Here is a 19078-nt window from a genome sequence, read left to right on the forward strand (position 1 = left end):
TTCTTTTCCACAGAAAAAAATGGGTTAGTGGGTTATTATTTTTTTTTTTTTATAAATTTATTTATTTATTTATTTATTTATTTTTGGCTGTGTTGGGTCTTCGTTTCTGTGCGAGGGCTTTCTCTAGTTGCGGCGAGCGGGGGCCACTCTTCATCGCGGTGCGCAGGCCTCTCACTATTGCGGCCTCTCTTGTTGCAGAGCACAGGCTCCAGACGCGCAGGCTCAGTAATTGTGGCTCACAGCCGGGCCCAGTTGCTCCGCGGCATGTGGGATCCTCCCAGAGCAGGGCTCGAACCCGTGTCCCCTGCGTTGGCAGGCGGATTCTCAACCACTGCACCACCAGGGAAGCCCCTAGTGGGTTATTATTAAAACCATTTGCTCTAAATTATTACGATTCCTGGCTTGTACATTAAGTACCAAAGTTAATTTCACAGAGTAAGACCCCTTTATTCCATAAAATGTATAAAAGATACCCAGAAAGAGTCCTATAGAACAGTAAGTGATTCATTCAGGAAGTTATATGCTTGCTAAAATCAGTCAAATAAGTCTTAGGATGCAACCTAAGCCAAGAATATTGAAAGCAGAGGCAGGGAACTACATACCACAAGTACAAAAGTAAATTATAAGCAAGTATTTAGCATAAGTAATTTCACCCAAGAAGCCGAGCAAGCAAGCTCCTTTTCTTTTGTTCTTTTTCCCTTTTCTTGGGGTCTCTCTGAGGTTTTTTTAAAAATATTTTATTTATTTATTTGGTTGCACAAGGCCTTAGCTGTGGCAGGCAGCATCCTTAGTTGCGGCACATGTGCTTCTTAGTTGCAGCTCACTGGCTCTTTAGTTGTGGCAGGACAACTCTTAGTTGTGGCATGCATGTGGGATCTAGTTCCCTGACCAGGGATTGAACCCAGGCCCCCTGCATTGGGAGCATGGAGTCTTAACCACTGCGCCACCAGGGAAGTCCCTCTCTGAGGTTTTTTTAACAGTTGCTGACTCCACAGAACCATGCTTATTAAGGGAAGGAGATTTGGGAAGTAAAACAGATACAGAATGAAGACAAATTAAAAAGCAAAAACAACAGAAATCACTGCCACATGAAAAAGGACAAAAATTTAAGGACAGAAAAGAGATTAGAGAGTTACTGAAAAAAAGCAAACAGTATGAGAGACAGTAAATAATATAGATAACAAAAATGACCAAAAAAAAAAAAAAAAAGGATAAAACTAAAACCATTAGGGAAGGTAAGGATATCCACTTCTTCCTTACAGTTTATGAAAATGCTAGTACTAGAGCACTGGAGAACTGCTAATCTAATTGTGAACAATTACATTTAGAGTCCTACTATGTCCTTGGGGATAAAGGGTAAATTTTCACTTAAAAAACACCCAGGCCAACTATCAATTTACAGGAAATTTGAGGACAAAAGGACACATTAAATGACACCACAGGATATAATCAGCAAAATCCAGACTGTGGGAAACTCTTCAACAAATAACTTGCAAGGGAAGAAAAGATACTGAGGGGAATTTTTTTTAAAAAGAGATTTAAAAGACAGCAATGAATTATAATAGATGAACTTTATTTGGATCCTGATTCAAATAAACAAATGTAAGAACAAGTATTACTTTATGAGAACATTAGAAAGTTGAACATTGACTAGATATTTAATAATATTAAAGAATTATTGTAAATTTTTTAGATGTGATACTGATATTGTGGTTATTTTAAGAGTCCTTATTTTTGACACACATACTAAAATATTTATGTTTAAAATAAAGGAATATCTAAAAATCTGCTTAAAAATAATCCAAGATGGTGCAGCGTAGATGAAACAGGATTGGCTATGAGTTGATAACTGTTGAAACTAGACGATGGAAACGTGAGGGTTCATTATACGAAAAAAGTCTCTCTATTCTTGTTATTTGTTCGAACTTTTCCATAAACACACACACACAGACACAGAGGAACACACACACACACAAAGATGGATGTTAGTGTAAATTCTTGATTTTGAATTCAAATGTGGCCAATGATAATAGTCAGAAAGTATCTGCAGCTCTAAGGACAGCTCATACATAATTCTAACTGAGAAATAAAAGCAACTAATTAATATGAATGGGGAAAAGAAAACACTCTGACATAGTGGTCCTAAAGTTAAATTGAAAAATGCTGATTTCCTAGTTGGCATATACTGAAGGTTTTTATTTACATTTCTAGATCTGAAATGAAAGTAAATTGTGATAAGTGTTGTGTTTATAGTTCAGCTGTTGGATGTGTACATGAAAACAGTTAACATTCCATTATCAAATTATAAATGTGCTGACAAAACTTAACACAATAGGGTAGAAAGGAAAGTAACAGGTACTTACCAGCACTGCATTCCTGGGCTACTAGGTTGAGAACTTCAACAGCTGCTGGACACTGCTGTATGAATTCTTCACAAAATAAGCTGTCTTCTAAAAGCTGGGCCATGACCAGGCATGCTCTTAATGTTAAAAGATTTACAATATTTCAAAGTCATCAATGGTCATTCTCTAAAAAGTCAACTGTGAAAAACATTTCAATCAATTTTATCCTCTAATTTAAACAAGGTTCAAACTCCCCATTCCTCTTGCTTTTTTTCTGAGCTGGACTGGCTGGGAAGTACGTAACTTCTCTTTTCCCCGCATAGTAACTGCTGACACTGCGTGCACAATCGGAAAAGGGAAAAATGGCTGCCATCTCCCTAAATGAAGTCACCAAGTGCCAGGAGAGAAATCAGCACCATCTCGTAACAGCTCTTCCTAACCTGCGCTCCACGGGCAATATTAATGTTCTGGGAACAAGAGAGGTCCAAACGCTTGGGAAATCTGTATGCTGATCTCTCTCACCTGATTCAAAACACATATTAGAACTTTCTGATAAGTTTCATTGTCAAAAGAAACTTGTTGTTGTTTAATTGTAAATAAACGTATTTTCTTTCCAACTCCAACACTTGTGAGCATTCCCTCATTTTCTCCTCAGCAGTTTGGAAAGCAGATGGACCAGATAGGTACTAATGTGGTCCAAACCACTTTAAAAAAGGCAAAGCTGCAGAAGAATTCCTGTGACAGGACAAAGTTCTTTAACCAAAGCAAATCAGTGGAGCCTTATGTATGTGCTCTATATATCAATCATATTTAGTTTATTTACTTTCTTAGGGAAACAGCTAAACTTTATTTCAAAGTGCAGAAACTGGGGAATGCAACAAACACTGTAGTAAACATAGCACAAGAGGATGGTTTCTGTTACTCAGTTTGGCATGAAGTTCATGCTGCAGACCCACTAAGCCTGGTGCAGAGGGGCCCATGGAAGACCCCTGTCTCTGTGCCTGCACCACCTCAGCACATGAGGGGATCTTGGAGGGTGCTCACCTTGTTCTTATTTCAGCCAGGAGCCGAACGACTGCCATCACAGGAGCTGACCCATCTCCTGTTGCAGGAAGTGAGGTATGAATAGAGAGACTTCCCTCCTGAGGAAGCAACATGGACTGGACTGCCTGTACTACCTTCTCAGTAATGGACAGTTTATGAAGAGGCAATGCCTGATGGCGGTGGGGGGAGGGGCATGGCAAAAAGTTAAATTCAAGTAGTTAGTTTATAAGAAATGAGGGTGTTATTATCATCTGGAGTTAATTCTCAAAATTTCAGTTAAAAAGAATCAAATCACCATACAGAATTGCAAGCTAGACCCAAACAATTAAACATACAATACACTGCGGAATATTCCAAACCAAAGAAATGAATTTTGTCATCTAGGTAAAAATTTCCACACAAATGTTACTATTAAATGATTATGCCCAATAGGTAAATACACGTCACAAGTAAAATTTAAGAAAACCAAGTATTTGTGCTTCTGTACTGTGTATGTGCATATTACTCATGACAGTACGGTTACCATCTGCAGTAACATTTTAAGATGCATTTAAAAATCACCTTACCTCTGATCTTGGAACACAAAGTCTAGACAATGGAATAGTCAGTGTGTCTGATGCTTGCGACGTCTTTCTACAGTCTATGGGTGGGAATTTGACTGTAGCTATACCTTCCTGTTCATTGATAGAAGCCACTGCTCCGACGCTTCCTGATATTCCTCTACCTAAAACCTAGAGACACAGAGGGATTAGCACTACCTACCAGCTCTGATGGTGTGAGCAATTATCTGATGTGACAAGTGGGAAGAGGAAATTTACAGCTGTCATTACCGGCATTACAGTAATAGTTTCTTATAACGCAGATACCAAGCCCTAAACATGAGTTAAAATAATAGGTCCTAAAACCTTACATCAAGGTGATCATAGTATGATACAAATTCAAACATGCAATTCTAAAATATTGCCAATATTAACACCACCACAGGACACAAGTATTGCAGTTAACATTACACAGTATTGTACTAATATCTGACTAATCTGCAGCATAGTGTGGATTAGAAGTCACGAGTTTCTTAGCTTAAAGGAACAAGGATTTTTGTCCAACTGGGTGGATGATACTTGTCTTAGAGATGAGCAATTAATCAATGGACTTATATACAGGGGAAAGCGATGACTTGGGAAAACGGTGGCTGGTTACCTGAACCTCAGACCCTATCTTGATTGTCTCTTTGAAGCCTCCAAGTGCACACAGTGCAGCGACAGCCTGGCGGGCGATTCTCTGAAGTTTGGCGAGTTTTCTGCCACTACTGCTGCCATTTTCCAGAATGCTTTCTGCATATTTCCCCAATTGTGGAATGTACATCAGCGCACGAGACAGAACCTAAATGTAAGAAGCAGCCCATGCAGTGGGAGATAAAGCTCTGGTTGTTTTGATACTAAGCATGATGCAGTGTCTACAACAGTGCCTGGGTCCCATGTGCTAAAGGAACTCTGGATATGGGAGGGATGAAATAATTATCAGGTATGACCACTGACATTCTTGGCATATTTGCCTTATGTGATTGGACAGAACTGGAAATACACAACCTCAAAATATGGGAGAATCAAACACTGTTAATAAAACCCCTAAACTAAAGCAAAAATTTATCTGCAGGAAAACCTTAACAGCATACTGCCTACATCTCAACACCCAAGTATCTTTAGGACACGTTATAAGGTGTTCACATCACGAATGACTGGGAAAAGGAAAATTGATTACCAAACCCTAGTTTTCAGGAAACTGAACTATTGTTTGTAAAGATGAATTACTGACAGAGCACTCAGGGAGTGTAAATCACACAGAGGCCTCCTTAGGACTTAGTAAGTACACTTAACAAATCCAATAAACCAAGGCTGCATGATTTCCTAATGTTAGTACCAATCGAATACAAGTAAGAAGGAGAAACAAGGAGTGCCGTTCTTTTCCTGAGAACACTAGCCTGCCTTCTGTGAAATCAGAACTGGCAGTGAAAGGAGATGTGGGTTAACAGAGTTGAAACTACTGAATCAAAGCAAATTTCAGGGGAAACACAGTTAACAAGTATATCTGGCCAGTTTGGGAACTCTCTCTTTGTTAGAATGTCCTTTGCTAGAACAGAACATTAACTTCTGTCTTGTTTCCTCTTTTAAGCAGCAACAGCGTACTAGCCTTCTCTGCTGTCGTGGTCCATATCTGAGCAGCATTTGACTCAGGCGCCATCAGCAAGCTGTGAAGCAAGGCGATCACTTCTGCGGCCATGCTGTTTGCCACATGCCCACTGATGAAAGGTCGGACAGGGTCGGTCCTGCAAGTGTCAACAGGGAAAAGTGTCAGTGCCCAGTGATGGTGAATAAGGCAGACGAGTGGCTTCAGGCTTGGCACCAGATGCAAACATTTTCTAGTTATAAATACTGGAAAAAGTGGGTTTCGGTGACTCCCATTCTTTCTGGTAACTGAAGAAGCCTTGGAAACAATGGACCCCAAACCTTTAACTGTATAAACCATCGTGATCAAGGAAAGGACCTACACTACATCTGCCTCTGGCTGGCAAGCACAGAACCTCACACAAACTTCCCAGGGGCAACACGCATTTATCCTTCCTCCAACTAGAAAGAAGCTTCTGTGTACAGCTGGGATGGTGACAAGTATTGTTTGGATGAAGTAAAGGCAGCAAGGACAGAGTTTACTATTTCTACTACTCAAAAAAACTATAGCTGGTGCTCCTGGTGGTGGCCTTTCTCAGAAAAACAATCCTCCAGCCACAGATGTCCACTCAGCCCGGAGGGCCTCCCTATCTGTCCCTCACAACCTCGGATCCACCTGGATGGTCACCACTTTCTAACTTGACTTTGAGAACAACTACTACAACGGATGGGTATTTTAAGCCCTCAGATCTCATTTCCAGCAGGTCAAGGGGAGGATATAAAATTAAAACCCTCGAAACAAATCCTTTACAAAGTAAGTCTGAGAAGAGTGCAGACAGCTTCCACCCTGTGAAAGGTTTTACCTGGCAAGTTCAGAGTTCCTCTCTCGGCAAATGGAAGTTTGGGCGGTTTTCTTCTTGTCCCCTGTGGACAGTCCACTCACAGTCTCTGGGTTGAGCGACTCCACGGGTGGCCCGACGCTGACGATGAGGCCTGACTGTGCCCACTTGGTTGCTTTTCGCAGAGCAGCTGCCGCCTCTTCTGTAATCACCTCACAGCAGCCACCCTGGGGATCAGATTGAAGACATTCATGATATTCTTTTCGCTCTTCTCAGCACTATACTTTAAAAAAATCTGTTTCCCCTAATCCAGGCTCATTTTTATAAATTCATATATTAAAATATTATATGTAGAAAGTTAAATCTCCACAAACATCCTTTGTCCTCACCCAGTCAGAGATCACTGTTAGTCCTCTAGAATTTTTTCCATGCAGATTCTGACATACATATCACAGGCCACGCTACACAGTTTTCATTTCTTTTTTATCAGTTATCAAAACATCATGAATTTTTATAATTGATATGAACCTGATACCATAAAATATCATGAATATCCACGTCTATATATTTAGACCTACCTGATTATTTTTATAGTAGTACAGTATTTCATTATAGGAATGTAATAATTTCTTTAACAAATCCCCTATTTATGGGTACACAGATTCTACTTTGTTTTTTACAAACAGAACTGCCAAGGACAGGCTTGTCTCTGGATACTTGAAAATGCCTATTTACCCTCACCTTGCCAATAATGGGTACCATCGATCTTAACATTATCAGTGCGACAGGTAAAAATGATAACACTACTGTTGTTTTATTACTCCCCTTTAATTATTTATCGTGTAATCTGTGAGCCTGAGCATATTTTTATATTTTCATGGGCTTTTTTGTCTTTATTTCTTATTATCTATTATTATTACTCTTTTAACCTTTCACCCTATGGTCACTTTTTTTTTTTTTTGATCACTTTTAAAGAATTTTTAGGCTGTAGAACTTTCTTAACAGAGCTAAGAAAATTTCTAGGTCAAAACCAAGAGTTCTCTTCTACATTTTAACATTAATGATACATTGATTTTGACTAGTTCTCTTGAAAATGGCCTCAGTTAAGCCACTGTCTTCAATTTCTCACCCTGTGGTAACTGGAAATTTTTTAAAAAAATTTCTCCTGACAACCTGAAGCCTGGCACATGTTCTCCGACTGTGGGTCTTGGCGGAGCAGCCTCCTCCATATTGGGGTTACCTTTGTCATGTCTCGGTCCATTTTCACGACTTTCTCCATGTTGGCACCAGTACCAAGTCGGAAGGGCCGTCCTTCTGAGCTACTAAAATGGGAAGGCAGAGAGAGGCAATGATTTTACAGGCATGGTCACAGGTTGGGGAGGCCTCAGTGAGTGATCTAAATCCCAAAGTGAGGGGATTTTAACAACAGCCTGGATTGCTGCCTTGGTGTGAATGACTGGATCTTCCTTTCTAATAATTCAGCTCCCCCTGCCTCCTAAACCTGGCTCTCAAAAAAATCTTTCACCAAATTTGTACTATGACGTTTCACAGTGCCCAGGAATGTTCCTTGGAAGTTTCTTCATCTATGTGCTGACTTGCCCTGACCCCGCTTAGTCTATGCCAACAGCCTAGTAGTGCTTTTGGTTGCCATGATGGCAGACAAGGGATCCAATTATGAGGATGACACCATCATTCAATCATTTATTTGAAGAGAGGACTCTTCCATCTGAGACATAAACACCTCTCCTAAATTCCCTTGTGCTCTGTGGGACCTTCTCGTTGTCCTGGATTCCAGTGACAGGGCCCTGTAGATTTGTAATCTTTGGACAGTAATTATATATTTTTACTTCCTTGTTGAGCAATCATACCATTCATCCTTTGATTAAATAAAGCTATAAAAAAGTTTCTTGTTTCTTCACCTCACAGTCAATGGTATCCCTAAATTTACTGATGGCTGAAGGATGCCAAAAACTGAAAACCAAACTGCATTATTCCTTCTCAAAGCCCAGGTCACACTATAGACTCCTCGTAGGACACAGATGATACATTCTCAACAGGATTTTCACTCTGTTGGGTCTGGAGAGACAGTACCGAGTTGTGGTTAAAAGTTTGGGTTCTGCGTCAGAGGGACCTGCATTTATATTTCAGCTCTGCCTCAGTTTCTCCGTATGTAATGACAGGGATGATAGTAACATTGATTACCTCTTAGGGGTGTTAAGAGGTCTGAGACAGTTGATACCTGTAAGGGGCTTACTCAGCACAGTGCCTGCGACATGGCTAGTGCTTGATGGCATGTAGCTATTACAATCATCACCTTAGTAATGGTTGGAGAACTTCATGGGATGACTGGTCTTCCCGCTTATGGATAAAGATAGAGAGCTTGCCATCCACTGCTTCACTCTCTTCTCCAGGGTCTTTATCTCCTTTTAAGGAACTCTTGGGGCTGGTTTTTGTCAACGTGGTGTCAGGTTCGGAAGCGGTTGGAGAAAGGACTGTCTGACATCCTTTAAGCAAATAGAAAAATTGCGAAGTTGTTTGTGCGGCTCCCCTGTATAAGGAAAGCACTGGCTTTGGAATCTCTCTTCCTCCCTCTCTCCCACTCTGTCCCTTCTCCGCTCTCTCTCCCTTTTATCACAGGAAGCACAGCTGCAGTTGTGGACAAGGGAAAGCTCGGTCTGACCGTCCACAGGAAGTGAGCGCCTCGGTGCCATTCTTCCGTCCAGGAGGCTACTCACCTGGGACCACGTAATCTGCTAGCTTTGCTAAGAGCAACGAGGCGATCTTGGACGCTGGGTCGCTGGGATCCTCTTGCTCGCTATTTAAGGAGGGGACAGAGTAGCTCCAGGGTGGGAGCTCCACATTCCCACAGTCTTCTACGCTCATCAGCGGGAGTGCCGCCCGGCACAGCTGAAGAATGATAAGAACCAGCTTTGGGGATGGGCGTTGGTCAAGCAGCAGGGAGAGGAGTTTGGACACACAAGCTGGCTGGCTCAGGATGGCTTTACCTATGTGACTCCTGCAAAAGGAGGAAGAAAAGGTCCACAATGCTGAGAATGTTATCTACAGAAATTCAGAAGCAAAAGTTCCCTAAATGAGGTTAAACAAACTGATGACTTCATATTTAATGAGGAAGACACAGATTTGGCAATATGTTTTTATGAAGGAGAATTAAGGGTTTTTGTAAACATCTGATGAAAGCTCATAATTGACCAACAATACTTTAAAAGATTTTTGAATATTTTCTGATACCTGATGTTTATTTAATTGAGATCCTATGGTTCAGCACGATTCACAGAACACCAAGACTTAGAAACCCAAGCTAGGAGGCTTTTAGTTTAGTCTTTTATTCCTTTTTAAGAAGTGCTTCAAGACCAAAGAGATCATACAGTGTTGTACTGGCCTCAAGAGTCTGGGATCTGCCACAGCTGAACCTGTTACATTTCAGCAGAAACCAAAGAATAAGCAGCCTTATGTGGACAAGCTTTTGTGGGCCTCACAGCTCACACATGATTAAACATCCACAGAATATCTTCTTTTTAAAGACACAGCATGAGAAGGTGAATTAATTACAGGTCCTGGCTGATTATTCTTTAATCTTGCTATAATGAAGGTAAAGATGTTTGGTTACTGAATGCAATTGTATTGACTCAAAAGGCTAGCAGCTGTTGCCAGTAAAGTATTGAAGCAAATGATAATATGTTATTTTATGATGTAGATATTCACCTAAATAATTTTCTTATTTTGGAACTAAATGCTATTTTTCAATGACTTCATCCTCTACTGTTTTTCTTGACGCAGGAGCATATCAGGATGGCCTAGTAAGTTAGATGTTTCTAAAGACAACCAGCCGCAAAGGAAGCCAAATCACTCAGAGGAAAAGCCACCTCCTCCCACAGCTCCAGCTGGGCCTTCCTTACCTCGAGAGGTCATTGAGAAGACTCAGGACGTCCTGGAGGGCATCGTTCCCAGCGGCCTGGTTGCCGCAGCACTCGGTCGCTCGGGCGAGGTGGTTGGTGAGAAGGCTGGACACCTGACGGGCCAGACCTGAGTGCACAGCCTCTGTGGAGCCGCCTTCAGAGTTCAAGAAAGAAGAAGCGTGGTGAAAACCCCAGGAAGGCATGGCGAGTCTGCAGGTGTGGCGAGCCTGCATTAAAGCCCTCCCTTTGCCCAATGTTTCTTTAACCTGCTCAGTATTTCATTAGCCATCCAATTAGTGTCTCCTCATTAGATAACAACTGCACATAAACAAGGTAACAGTAACTTGAAAAATGATTCAGTGTTGGGGAAAGACATTCCTCTTAATTAAAACTGAATATAATTAATCCACACAAAACCCAGAAACACACTTTGATTGACAGGCAAGAATCACCATTTTACTGTGACGGAAACATCTTGATTTTTTTTTTTTTTTTAGTGAGGTACAGTTGATGTACAATATAAGTTACAGGTGTATAATATAGTGACTCGTAATTTTTAAAGGTTGTACTCCATTTATAGTTATTATATAATATTGGCTATATTCCCTATGTTGTACAATATACCCTTGTAGCTTATTTTATACACAATAGTTTGTACTGCTTACTCCCCTACCGCTATAGTGCCCCTCCCCGCCCCTCTCCCCACTGGTAACCACTAGCTTGCCCTCTATATCTGCGAGTCTGTTTTTTTTTGGAAAACACCTTGATGTTTAACTCACACCCTACCTCTTCTCAAACACAATAAAAGACCTTTTTGGGTCTTTCCATTTTCACTGTAGTTCCAGAGCCTTCCCCAAACATCTCTCGTAAAAGCCACAAAAATTATTTGCCATTTACTGTTCATTCTGCCTGGAAGTCTTCCTTATCCTGCAAGAAGAACTCACATGTCACCTTCTTTGGGAAGCTTTGCCTGATCCCTAGCACAGCTGGTCTGTAGGGACCTCTATGCTCCCATAGCACTCTGTGTGCACCTTGATCATGGCATTGATTGCACGGTAATTATTTGTTCATTGGTCTATTTCCCCCACTGGACCATATTTTTTAAGGTGAGAAACGATGCCTTATTCATCTTATGCCTGGCTCTCAGGACAATAAAATGCACAGTGAATGAATAAATAAACAAGCTATATACCTGGGATACTATGGAGAAGTTATCCTTCAAGTTTACTTTTTAAATTGGATTGGTGACTGAAAATATAATCTGGAAATAGCACCTCAAAAGTGCAACTGAAAAATCATTGCATAAAAATATTTATTCGGACACCGTTAGCAGTGTTGACAAAAAGGAAATGAAAGATGTCTTCAATTTCCTGGGGTTACTGTACTCCTTCAGGTGGTTATCGTTCCTCCCCACCCCCTCAGCTTTACTGAGGTATGATTAGCAAATAAAAATTGCATATATTCAGATTGTAGAACGTGAATTTTTTAAAAGGTGTACAACGTGATGATTTAATATGCATATACACTGTGAAATGATTACCACAATCAAGTTAGTGAATACATCCATCACCTCCCATAGTTACCTTTCTGTGTGTGGGGGAGGGGATAAGAACACAAGATTAATTCTCTCAGCAACTTTCAAGTATAAATAAAGTATTTTTAATTCTAATCACAATGCTGTACATTAGATCTCCAGAACTTATTCATCTTATAACTGAAAGATTGTCCCTTTGAACAACATCTCCCCATTTGCCCCTGCCCCCTAACCGTGGCAACCACTGTTCTACTGTTTTATGAGTTTGGCTTTTTTAGATTCCACATATAAGTGAGATGGCTGCAGTATTTGTCTTTCTGTGTCTGGCTTATTTCACTTAGCGTAACATCCTCCAGGTTAGGATACTGTTTACTGTCATAGAGTAGTGATAAATTTTCATAGAACCATGCCGATGAAGAGGCTCCCATGAAATCATAATTGATTCAACCAATCTACTTATGTAATTTAATATAGCTTTTCTTTCCCCCATCCAGCACAAATACTTAATACATAAACACATCAATAGAAGAAATCAATGAGCTCTAGAAAGGAATCCTGTTTCTCACCTTCTTCTTTTTCCCATTCAACGCAGCGGTTGGCAAGCACCTGGAAGGCTGCCCAGGCCATGGTGGCCACCTTCTGCTTCTTGGTTTGTTTCTCACTGGAGCTGGACTCAGTCTGACTGCTCAAGCTACACAGTCGATCCATGAGCTGAACAAGGCCACTGCGCACCAGGCACTTCTCTTCACTCCTGGGCCACGCAGAAAGGGTTGAATGAAAGAAATATAACTGACCAGCCCTTAGGAACTTCTCACTTAAGATTCAGGTTATCAAAGGGCTATAAAACATGTCGGTATAGTTCCTTGTCCACAACTTAGGATACCAATGTATAACTCAACATAGAAATTTTTTAGAATGAGTATTTTCCTTCATAAGTAATGAACTTCAAGTTCTGGTTAGTTCGTATAGAAGAGCAAAGTAAAAGTCGATGGGAAAAAAAAAAAAAAAAGTCGATGGAATCAACACAAGGTTACCATAATAGAAAAAAACTACACATTTTATCATAAGGGGATTCAAAGAATGACTTCATGAATTCTTGACATCTTCAAACTATTAATCAAGTAACTAAGAGAGGAAATAAATGTGCAAAGGCAAAAAATTTTGCTCAATACATAAGTAATTTCCTAGGGACCTATTTCTTTCCTTCAAACTTCTCCATTTTGACAATGTAATATAATCCCTAATGGGGATCCACATTTGATCATGCAGGAACTCAACAATAAGGAATTTACATAGTAACTTTAAGTGTCTGTCAGGAGACAAGCTCATTTAATCAGAGTGATAGTGTCACTGGATAATCAAAACCAAAAAATCCAATTTTTTTAATTAAAAAATATTTCTATTTAATCAACTACACTGTGGTGTACCTTACTAACAATAAAAAGCATTTCCTTGCTTACCTGGTGTAAGGTATAGTACATAAGAGTCCGATGCTATTTGCACAAGCAATAGGGTAACGGGCGCACAAAGACACAACAGAGGTCATGGTCTCGCCGAAGGCTTCCTGGACCTGCTCGACCATTCCACCACAGGTTAGTTCTTCAATTCTAGGGAACAGAACCAAAGCTCAGACTTCCTCAACCATGTCAAGAATGGCAATAGTGAACACAAGAGCAAGAGAGTTCTTCTGAGAAACCCAAGAGTGTCTAGATGAATCCAGAACTGAAGGAATCTTGGAGATCAGTGTTTCCCAAACTTCAGGATCACAGAAGGTTGTTGGAAGGGATTTCTAAGTGTGCCTCAAAGACAATGCCCACACTCAAGAAAAGTCTGGGAGGGCTTCTGGCGCAGTGGTTAAGAATCCACCTGCCAATGCAGGGGACATGGGTTCGACCCCTGGCCCGGGAAGATCCCACATGCCATGGAGCAGCTAAGCCTGTGCGCCACAACTACTGAGCCCGCGCTCTAGAGCCTGTGTGCCACAACTTCTGAAGCCCGTGCGCCTAGAGCCCGTGCTCCGCAACAAAAGAAGACACCGCAATGAGAAGCCTGCGCACTGCAACGAAGAGTAGCCCCCGCTCGCCACAACTACAGAAAGCCCGTGCGCAGCAACGAAGACCCAACACAACCAAAAAAAAAGAGAAAAGTCTGGGAAATCCCACGTTAGGTAAAGGTAAGTAGGGTTCCTCACTGCAGGACTACTCAGAACCTTTTAAGGTTAAAGTCTTTCATATCTCTAGCAGCAAGAGAATGGCACCCAACATTTCCCAAACTTATTTAACAATGAAACCATTCATTTGAGGCATGGCTACGACATTCCATGCAGCACTGAATACTGTAAATGCAATTGCACTAATGAGAAAACCAAGACACAAATAGATTAGCAAAGCGTCCTTTGCAAGTTCGTACTCTGATTATGAGCAGAATATGAGAATCTTGTTGGGAAATAAGACTTACCCAGTGTAAAAACACAACCTGGGATAGATTCTATGGCAATTAATGCTGGCTGAAAACTGGAACTATCGGATTTATCTACAAAGATATACAACATAATATTGTTTATAATAGTAAAAATAAATAAAAACTAAGGTTTAAAAATAGGAAATTGGCTTAAAAAAGGTCCAGGGATATGATGCAGTGTTACCCGAGCACTAAAAACATTACAGGAGATCACTACGGTTAGACTAAAGACTGAACAAATACACTAAAACATTAACAGGTTTTATTTTAAGATGCTGGATTTACAGGTGATTTTTATTTTATACTTTGGGATTTTCTGCATTTTTTTTAGATGTCTGACACATGGCATTAATAATGTCATGAGGGAAATGTAATGAGGGAAAAAGGAATAATGCTGCCAGTGTTACAGAGAAACTACTCTGGAAGTAAGCTGTGGCAGTCACTAGTGTTACTCACTACACCTTCTGGGCACCGCTGCGGTTGGGTAGGCATGTGACTAGTCTGGCCAACAAGCCAGAGCTCTGACAAGGGCCCTGAAAGCTTTCGAGATGGTGGTCTCCTCCTCTGTCCTGAGCTCTCTGTGATTACCATGAGCCAAGACAGACCTGCAATGGATGTGAGCAAGAACTAAAATTTTGTTTTTTCTGCAGCGAAGAGCAGCCCCCGCTCGATGCAACTAGAGAAAGCCTGTGCGCAGAAATGAAGACCCAACGCAGCCAAAAATAAATAGATAAATTCAAAAAAAAAGAAATTTGATCTAGTAAAAATAAGCACCAAAAATATAGGGATATAAGGTTGTTGACTGCAGCACTATTGTTAATGCAAAAGGAAACCAAAACAGAAAGAACGAAGAAAGGAAGGGTGGAAGAAAGGAAGCAGAGGGAAAGTGAAAGAGAGAAAGAAACAATAAATGAACCTATGTGTACATCAGTAGCAGATGAGTTACATAAAATATAACCATCTTTACAACGGAGGTCCATGAAGTTCTTAAAAGCTATAATGCAGATCTATACATATTAACATGAAAAGACACAGATATCCAAGATATATTGAGGAAAACAACTGATTACAGTAAGGCCTGTGTAATATAATCTGAATTGAGTTTTTAAAAAATCATACACATACACACTTAAGCATACAAAGAGAATGAAATAGCTATTATGTATGCGTAGTTGATACAACAAGCTCTTAATGAACACAGTGGAATTTAGGAAGGGAAGGTGAGTAAGGAGACTTTTACTTTCTGTTATATGCACTGAATTTTTAAAATTAAATCCTGTACCAGTTTTATTAAAGTATATTATTTTATGGGAAAACATTAAAATCTAAGATCTTGCCCCAAGAGTAATCTCTGGAATGGCTTTCGCCCATTCCAGACAGGACAGTATAAACTAACAGAAACAACTGACCTGGGTCCTCCCTGAAGGACCATCGTCACCGGACCCACAAGATGTGTCACTCCCCCGACTCGCACGGCAGCCGTCAGCAATTCCCGCATGTGCACCAGTGCCTGCTTGCGAGTGTTTCCCCGCCGCCACCTTGTCTGCGCAGCCAAAAGAAAGCTGCTGCTGGACACCTGAAACGCATGAAAAGGAAGTACACCTGACTCCTGCTGTCACACGACCCCTCGCGCTATCCACCTGTGGTCGGCAAAACGTGACGTACAGCTTGGTCAGGGTTGGTGCCGATGAAAGCAAACAGCTGCCCCAGCAGGACGCTGTAGGTGGGCTTGTCCCTGCTGTCCTCGATGGCCAATGACTGCAGGAGCGTGAAGGAGCTGCTGCGGTGGCTGGTCACGTGGCGCCGCCTACAGCCAAACAAGAAAGCCGCTCAGGGAGTGTGTTGCGATGACAGCGTTCAGCCGCAGGTGGGAATCCGACCTTGGCCATTAGCTATTTACCTCTGATTTGCTCTAGTAAATTCCAAATCTTCATTACCAATCATTTCCAGGTCAGAAGGAGCCGACATGCTGCGAAGAAAAACAGGCTGCCGCACAGCATGAGATATCACCTTTGTTTCAGAGGCTGATTTACAAGCTGCAACAGAAAGGAAGAACGTTGACATATCTGCTATCCTATTTGTAAGGATGGCAGCAACAGCGAAAAGTAACAAGGAACCACCAAACTGTCTAAGAGTATCTTTGCTTTCCAGTTCAGCCACCCAACCAGCTAGCATGGCACACAGATGATTTTTAGGCCAATTTTTTTTTTGGGGGGGCGGGTGGCGCCGTACCACACAGCTTGTGAGATCTTAGTTCTCCAACCAGGGACTGAACCCGGGCCTTCAGCAATGAAAGTGCAGAGTCCTAACCACTGGAGCGCCAGGGAATTCCCTAGGCCAATTTTTTAAAACCTTGAATATTGAGGTTTAAAACCTTGAATATCAAGGTTAAAAATTACTTTATCTTGAAAAACTAAACTCTTTTTATCAAATTGGGTTTCCAAAGAAAGGCTGAAAAATTCATTTAATTTTGTAAACCATCAGTGTTAACTTTAATATTAAGCATTCCAAAAAGCAAGAGAGGACAGAGAAAGTAATTTCTGGAAGCAAAAAATCTTAATTCAAATAAATCCAGATCTTTTTTTTTTTTTTTTTTTTAGATATGGCCTTTGTTCCCCCTTTAATCCTGGATTTATTTAGCTGACTTACTGCCATTTGGTGATACCTCTGCTTTGATCATAGTTGATGTGAGTAAATATCACACTTTAGCTAGAATCTGACCAGCCCTTCCTATAAGACATATACTCCTATCAAGGAAATAGATGTTTTGTAAAAGAACACTTTAATGGAAGCAGACAAAACTGCATGTGAAGATAGGCTAAGAAAAAAAGATGTTAAGAAAGTTGAGGTCATTTTGAATCTGTCTTAAAAATGGTTAGATAGCTTCAATCTAAAAAAATTATAACTTTTGAAGACACTATCTCTTAGGAAACTACTGGTTCATCATCTCTGATGCCAAAAGCCTCTTGGAAAGCACCACCAGCCTTACTGAGTGGGTAAGTCTTTTATGGGACCTTTAATGAACACGGGCTACTGTGGCCAGGGACATGGTGTAGCTGACCATCTTAGCATGTGATCATACTGCACACCTGGCATGCTTCCCCTGCTGCAGGGGGACCCTATTACTGGGGTCAGAAACCTGGGAGTCATCCTAGACTTCTCTCCCTAGTGAGAGGAGCCCTGGGCAATCAGATGGGATGAAAACAGTTCACTTGCTCCATAGTGTCCATCGGGCAATGGGTCTAGACAACATGGAGTCTTTCATTTAAGAACATGTTTATGACTTGTTCTCTCAGATAATAATTAACACTTGCTATTATGGGCTCTGCCCAGTGTTGTGGATCTGGCTTGAGTAAGAAGACTCGTTGATTTCCCTGAGAAATGCGTTTTCAAGCTAGCAATTAAAATGTGACCAGGAGGGCTTCCCTGGTGGCGCAGTGGTTAAGAATCTGCCTGCCAATGCAGGGAACACGGGTTCGAGCCCTGGTCCAGGAAGATCCCACATGCCACGGAGCAACTAAGCCCGTGCGCCACAACTACTGACCCTGCACTCCAGAGCCCGCGAGCCACAACTACTGAAGCCTGCGTGCCTAGAGCCCGTGCTCCGCAACAAGAGAAGCCACTGCAATGAGAAGCCCACACACCACAATGAAGAGTAGCCCTTGCTCGCCGCAACTAGAGAAAGCCCACGCACAGCAACAAAGACCCAATGCAGCCAAAAATAAATAAATAAAATAAATTAATTTAAAGAAAAATGTGACCAGGAAAAAAATTAATAGTGGAAATTCATGCTAGAAGGTTCCACATAATTACTAAAGAGGAAATGCAAACTCAGCTTCCAGAGAAAAATATGATGCATTCCAGGATTCACAATGTTGACTAATTATATGTTACTATGGAAACGACAATCCATAATCTAAAAATGAGGGGCACTGGGATCATAAAAACACATGTCACTGGGCTCCTTAGATGCTTCCCCTCAAGACTAAACAAGGCAGATGACGAGGCACCCCTGATGCTCAGATGACTCACAAAACACCACATGAATTCAATGAAAAGTAGTTCTTGGCTGGAAAAAGTAAAAGGCAAAATAAAAAAGTTGAAATTTCCTTTTTTTCCTTTCTACGAGAACACAAGAGTGATTTTCTTTTCTTTTTCTTTTTTTTAAAGCAGCTGATGTACGTATTATGAACAGACTAGCGCAGACAGCCTTGCAGGGCTGGCTGTCAGCAGTACCCGGTGTTTCTGCGGGGGTCCCTGAGATGCTTCTTGTGAGGCCGGCCTGGGCCGCAATGGTGACGTGCAGCAACAGCTCAGCTCGGTTCATTAGACTCTTCACTAACGTCTTCGTTTTAGCCAGTGGGTGCGAGGGTTTCTGAATAAGAGAATTCACTTCTTGTAGGAACTTCTCCCTATAAAGAAAGACTGATGTGCATTTAGTTGTCCTCTGGTTTACCAAAACTAAAGTGTTTAATTACAAAGGATATGAGAAGATAGAGGGGAACCTAAGCAAAAGTAACCTGATAAATATCGCTCGCCTTCCCCCTTCCCCATCCGAGGAGAGCAGTGCTATAAACTGGCCAGTTTTAGTTCCTTTTGTCCAGTTTCAAGTGCCTATATGCTAACTTTTGAAGGCTAAAATCAAAATTTCCGAATACCAACTAAGTTCCAACTCTAAAATATTTAGTTGAATGCACAATATTTTTTAAAATATCTGTTAAGAGATGAGATCTTTGCATTTTGTTTTGAGCATCAAGGTGATCTATTAGCTTTACACAGT

General features: G+C 41.1%; 1 protein-coding gene across 9 annotated transcripts in view; it reads right to left on the reverse strand.

Moving 5' to 3' along the window:
- HECTD4 (HECT domain E3 ubiquitin protein ligase 4) overlaps nt 1-19078 on the reverse strand; it is a 198876-nt gene that overhangs the window by 68723 nt on the left and 111075 nt on the right. For 8 of the 9 annotated variants that reach the window (XM_007170894.2, XM_057526275.1, XM_007170893.2 and 5 more), the window contains 16 exons: nt 18535-18710; nt 16199-16334; nt 15964-16105; nt 15708-15874; nt 13299-13445; nt 12405-12589; nt 10305-10458; nt 9123-9403; nt 8702-8891; nt 7628-7709; nt 6412-6614; nt 5574-5709; nt 4584-4766; nt 3953-4117; nt 3387-3556; nt 2364-2479 (listed from right to left, as the gene is read on the reverse strand). In XM_007170894.2, coding sequence (XP_007170956.2) covers nt 2364-2479; nt 3387-3556; nt 3953-4117; nt 4584-4766; nt 5574-5709; nt 6412-6614; nt 7628-7709; nt 8702-8891; nt 9123-9403; nt 10305-10458; nt 12405-12589; nt 13299-13445; nt 15708-15874; nt 15964-16105; nt 16199-16334; nt 18535-18710 — 2633 coding nt within the window. The remainder of the gene's footprint in view (nt 1-2363; nt 2480-3386; nt 3557-3952; nt 4118-4583; nt 4767-5573; nt 5710-6411; nt 6615-7627; nt 7710-8701; nt 8892-9122; nt 9404-10304; nt 10459-12404; nt 12590-13298; nt 13446-15707; nt 15875-15963; nt 16106-16198; nt 16335-18534; nt 18711-19078) is intronic. The other variant, XM_057526276.1, reaches the window with a different exon arrangement.

This window comes from Balaenoptera acutorostrata, chromosome 13 (genome assembly GCF_949987535.1).
Source record: "Balaenoptera acutorostrata chromosome 13, mBalAcu1.1, whole genome shotgun sequence".
Taxonomy (NCBI): Eukaryota; Metazoa; Chordata; class Mammalia; order Artiodactyla; family Balaenopteridae; genus Balaenoptera; species Balaenoptera acutorostrata.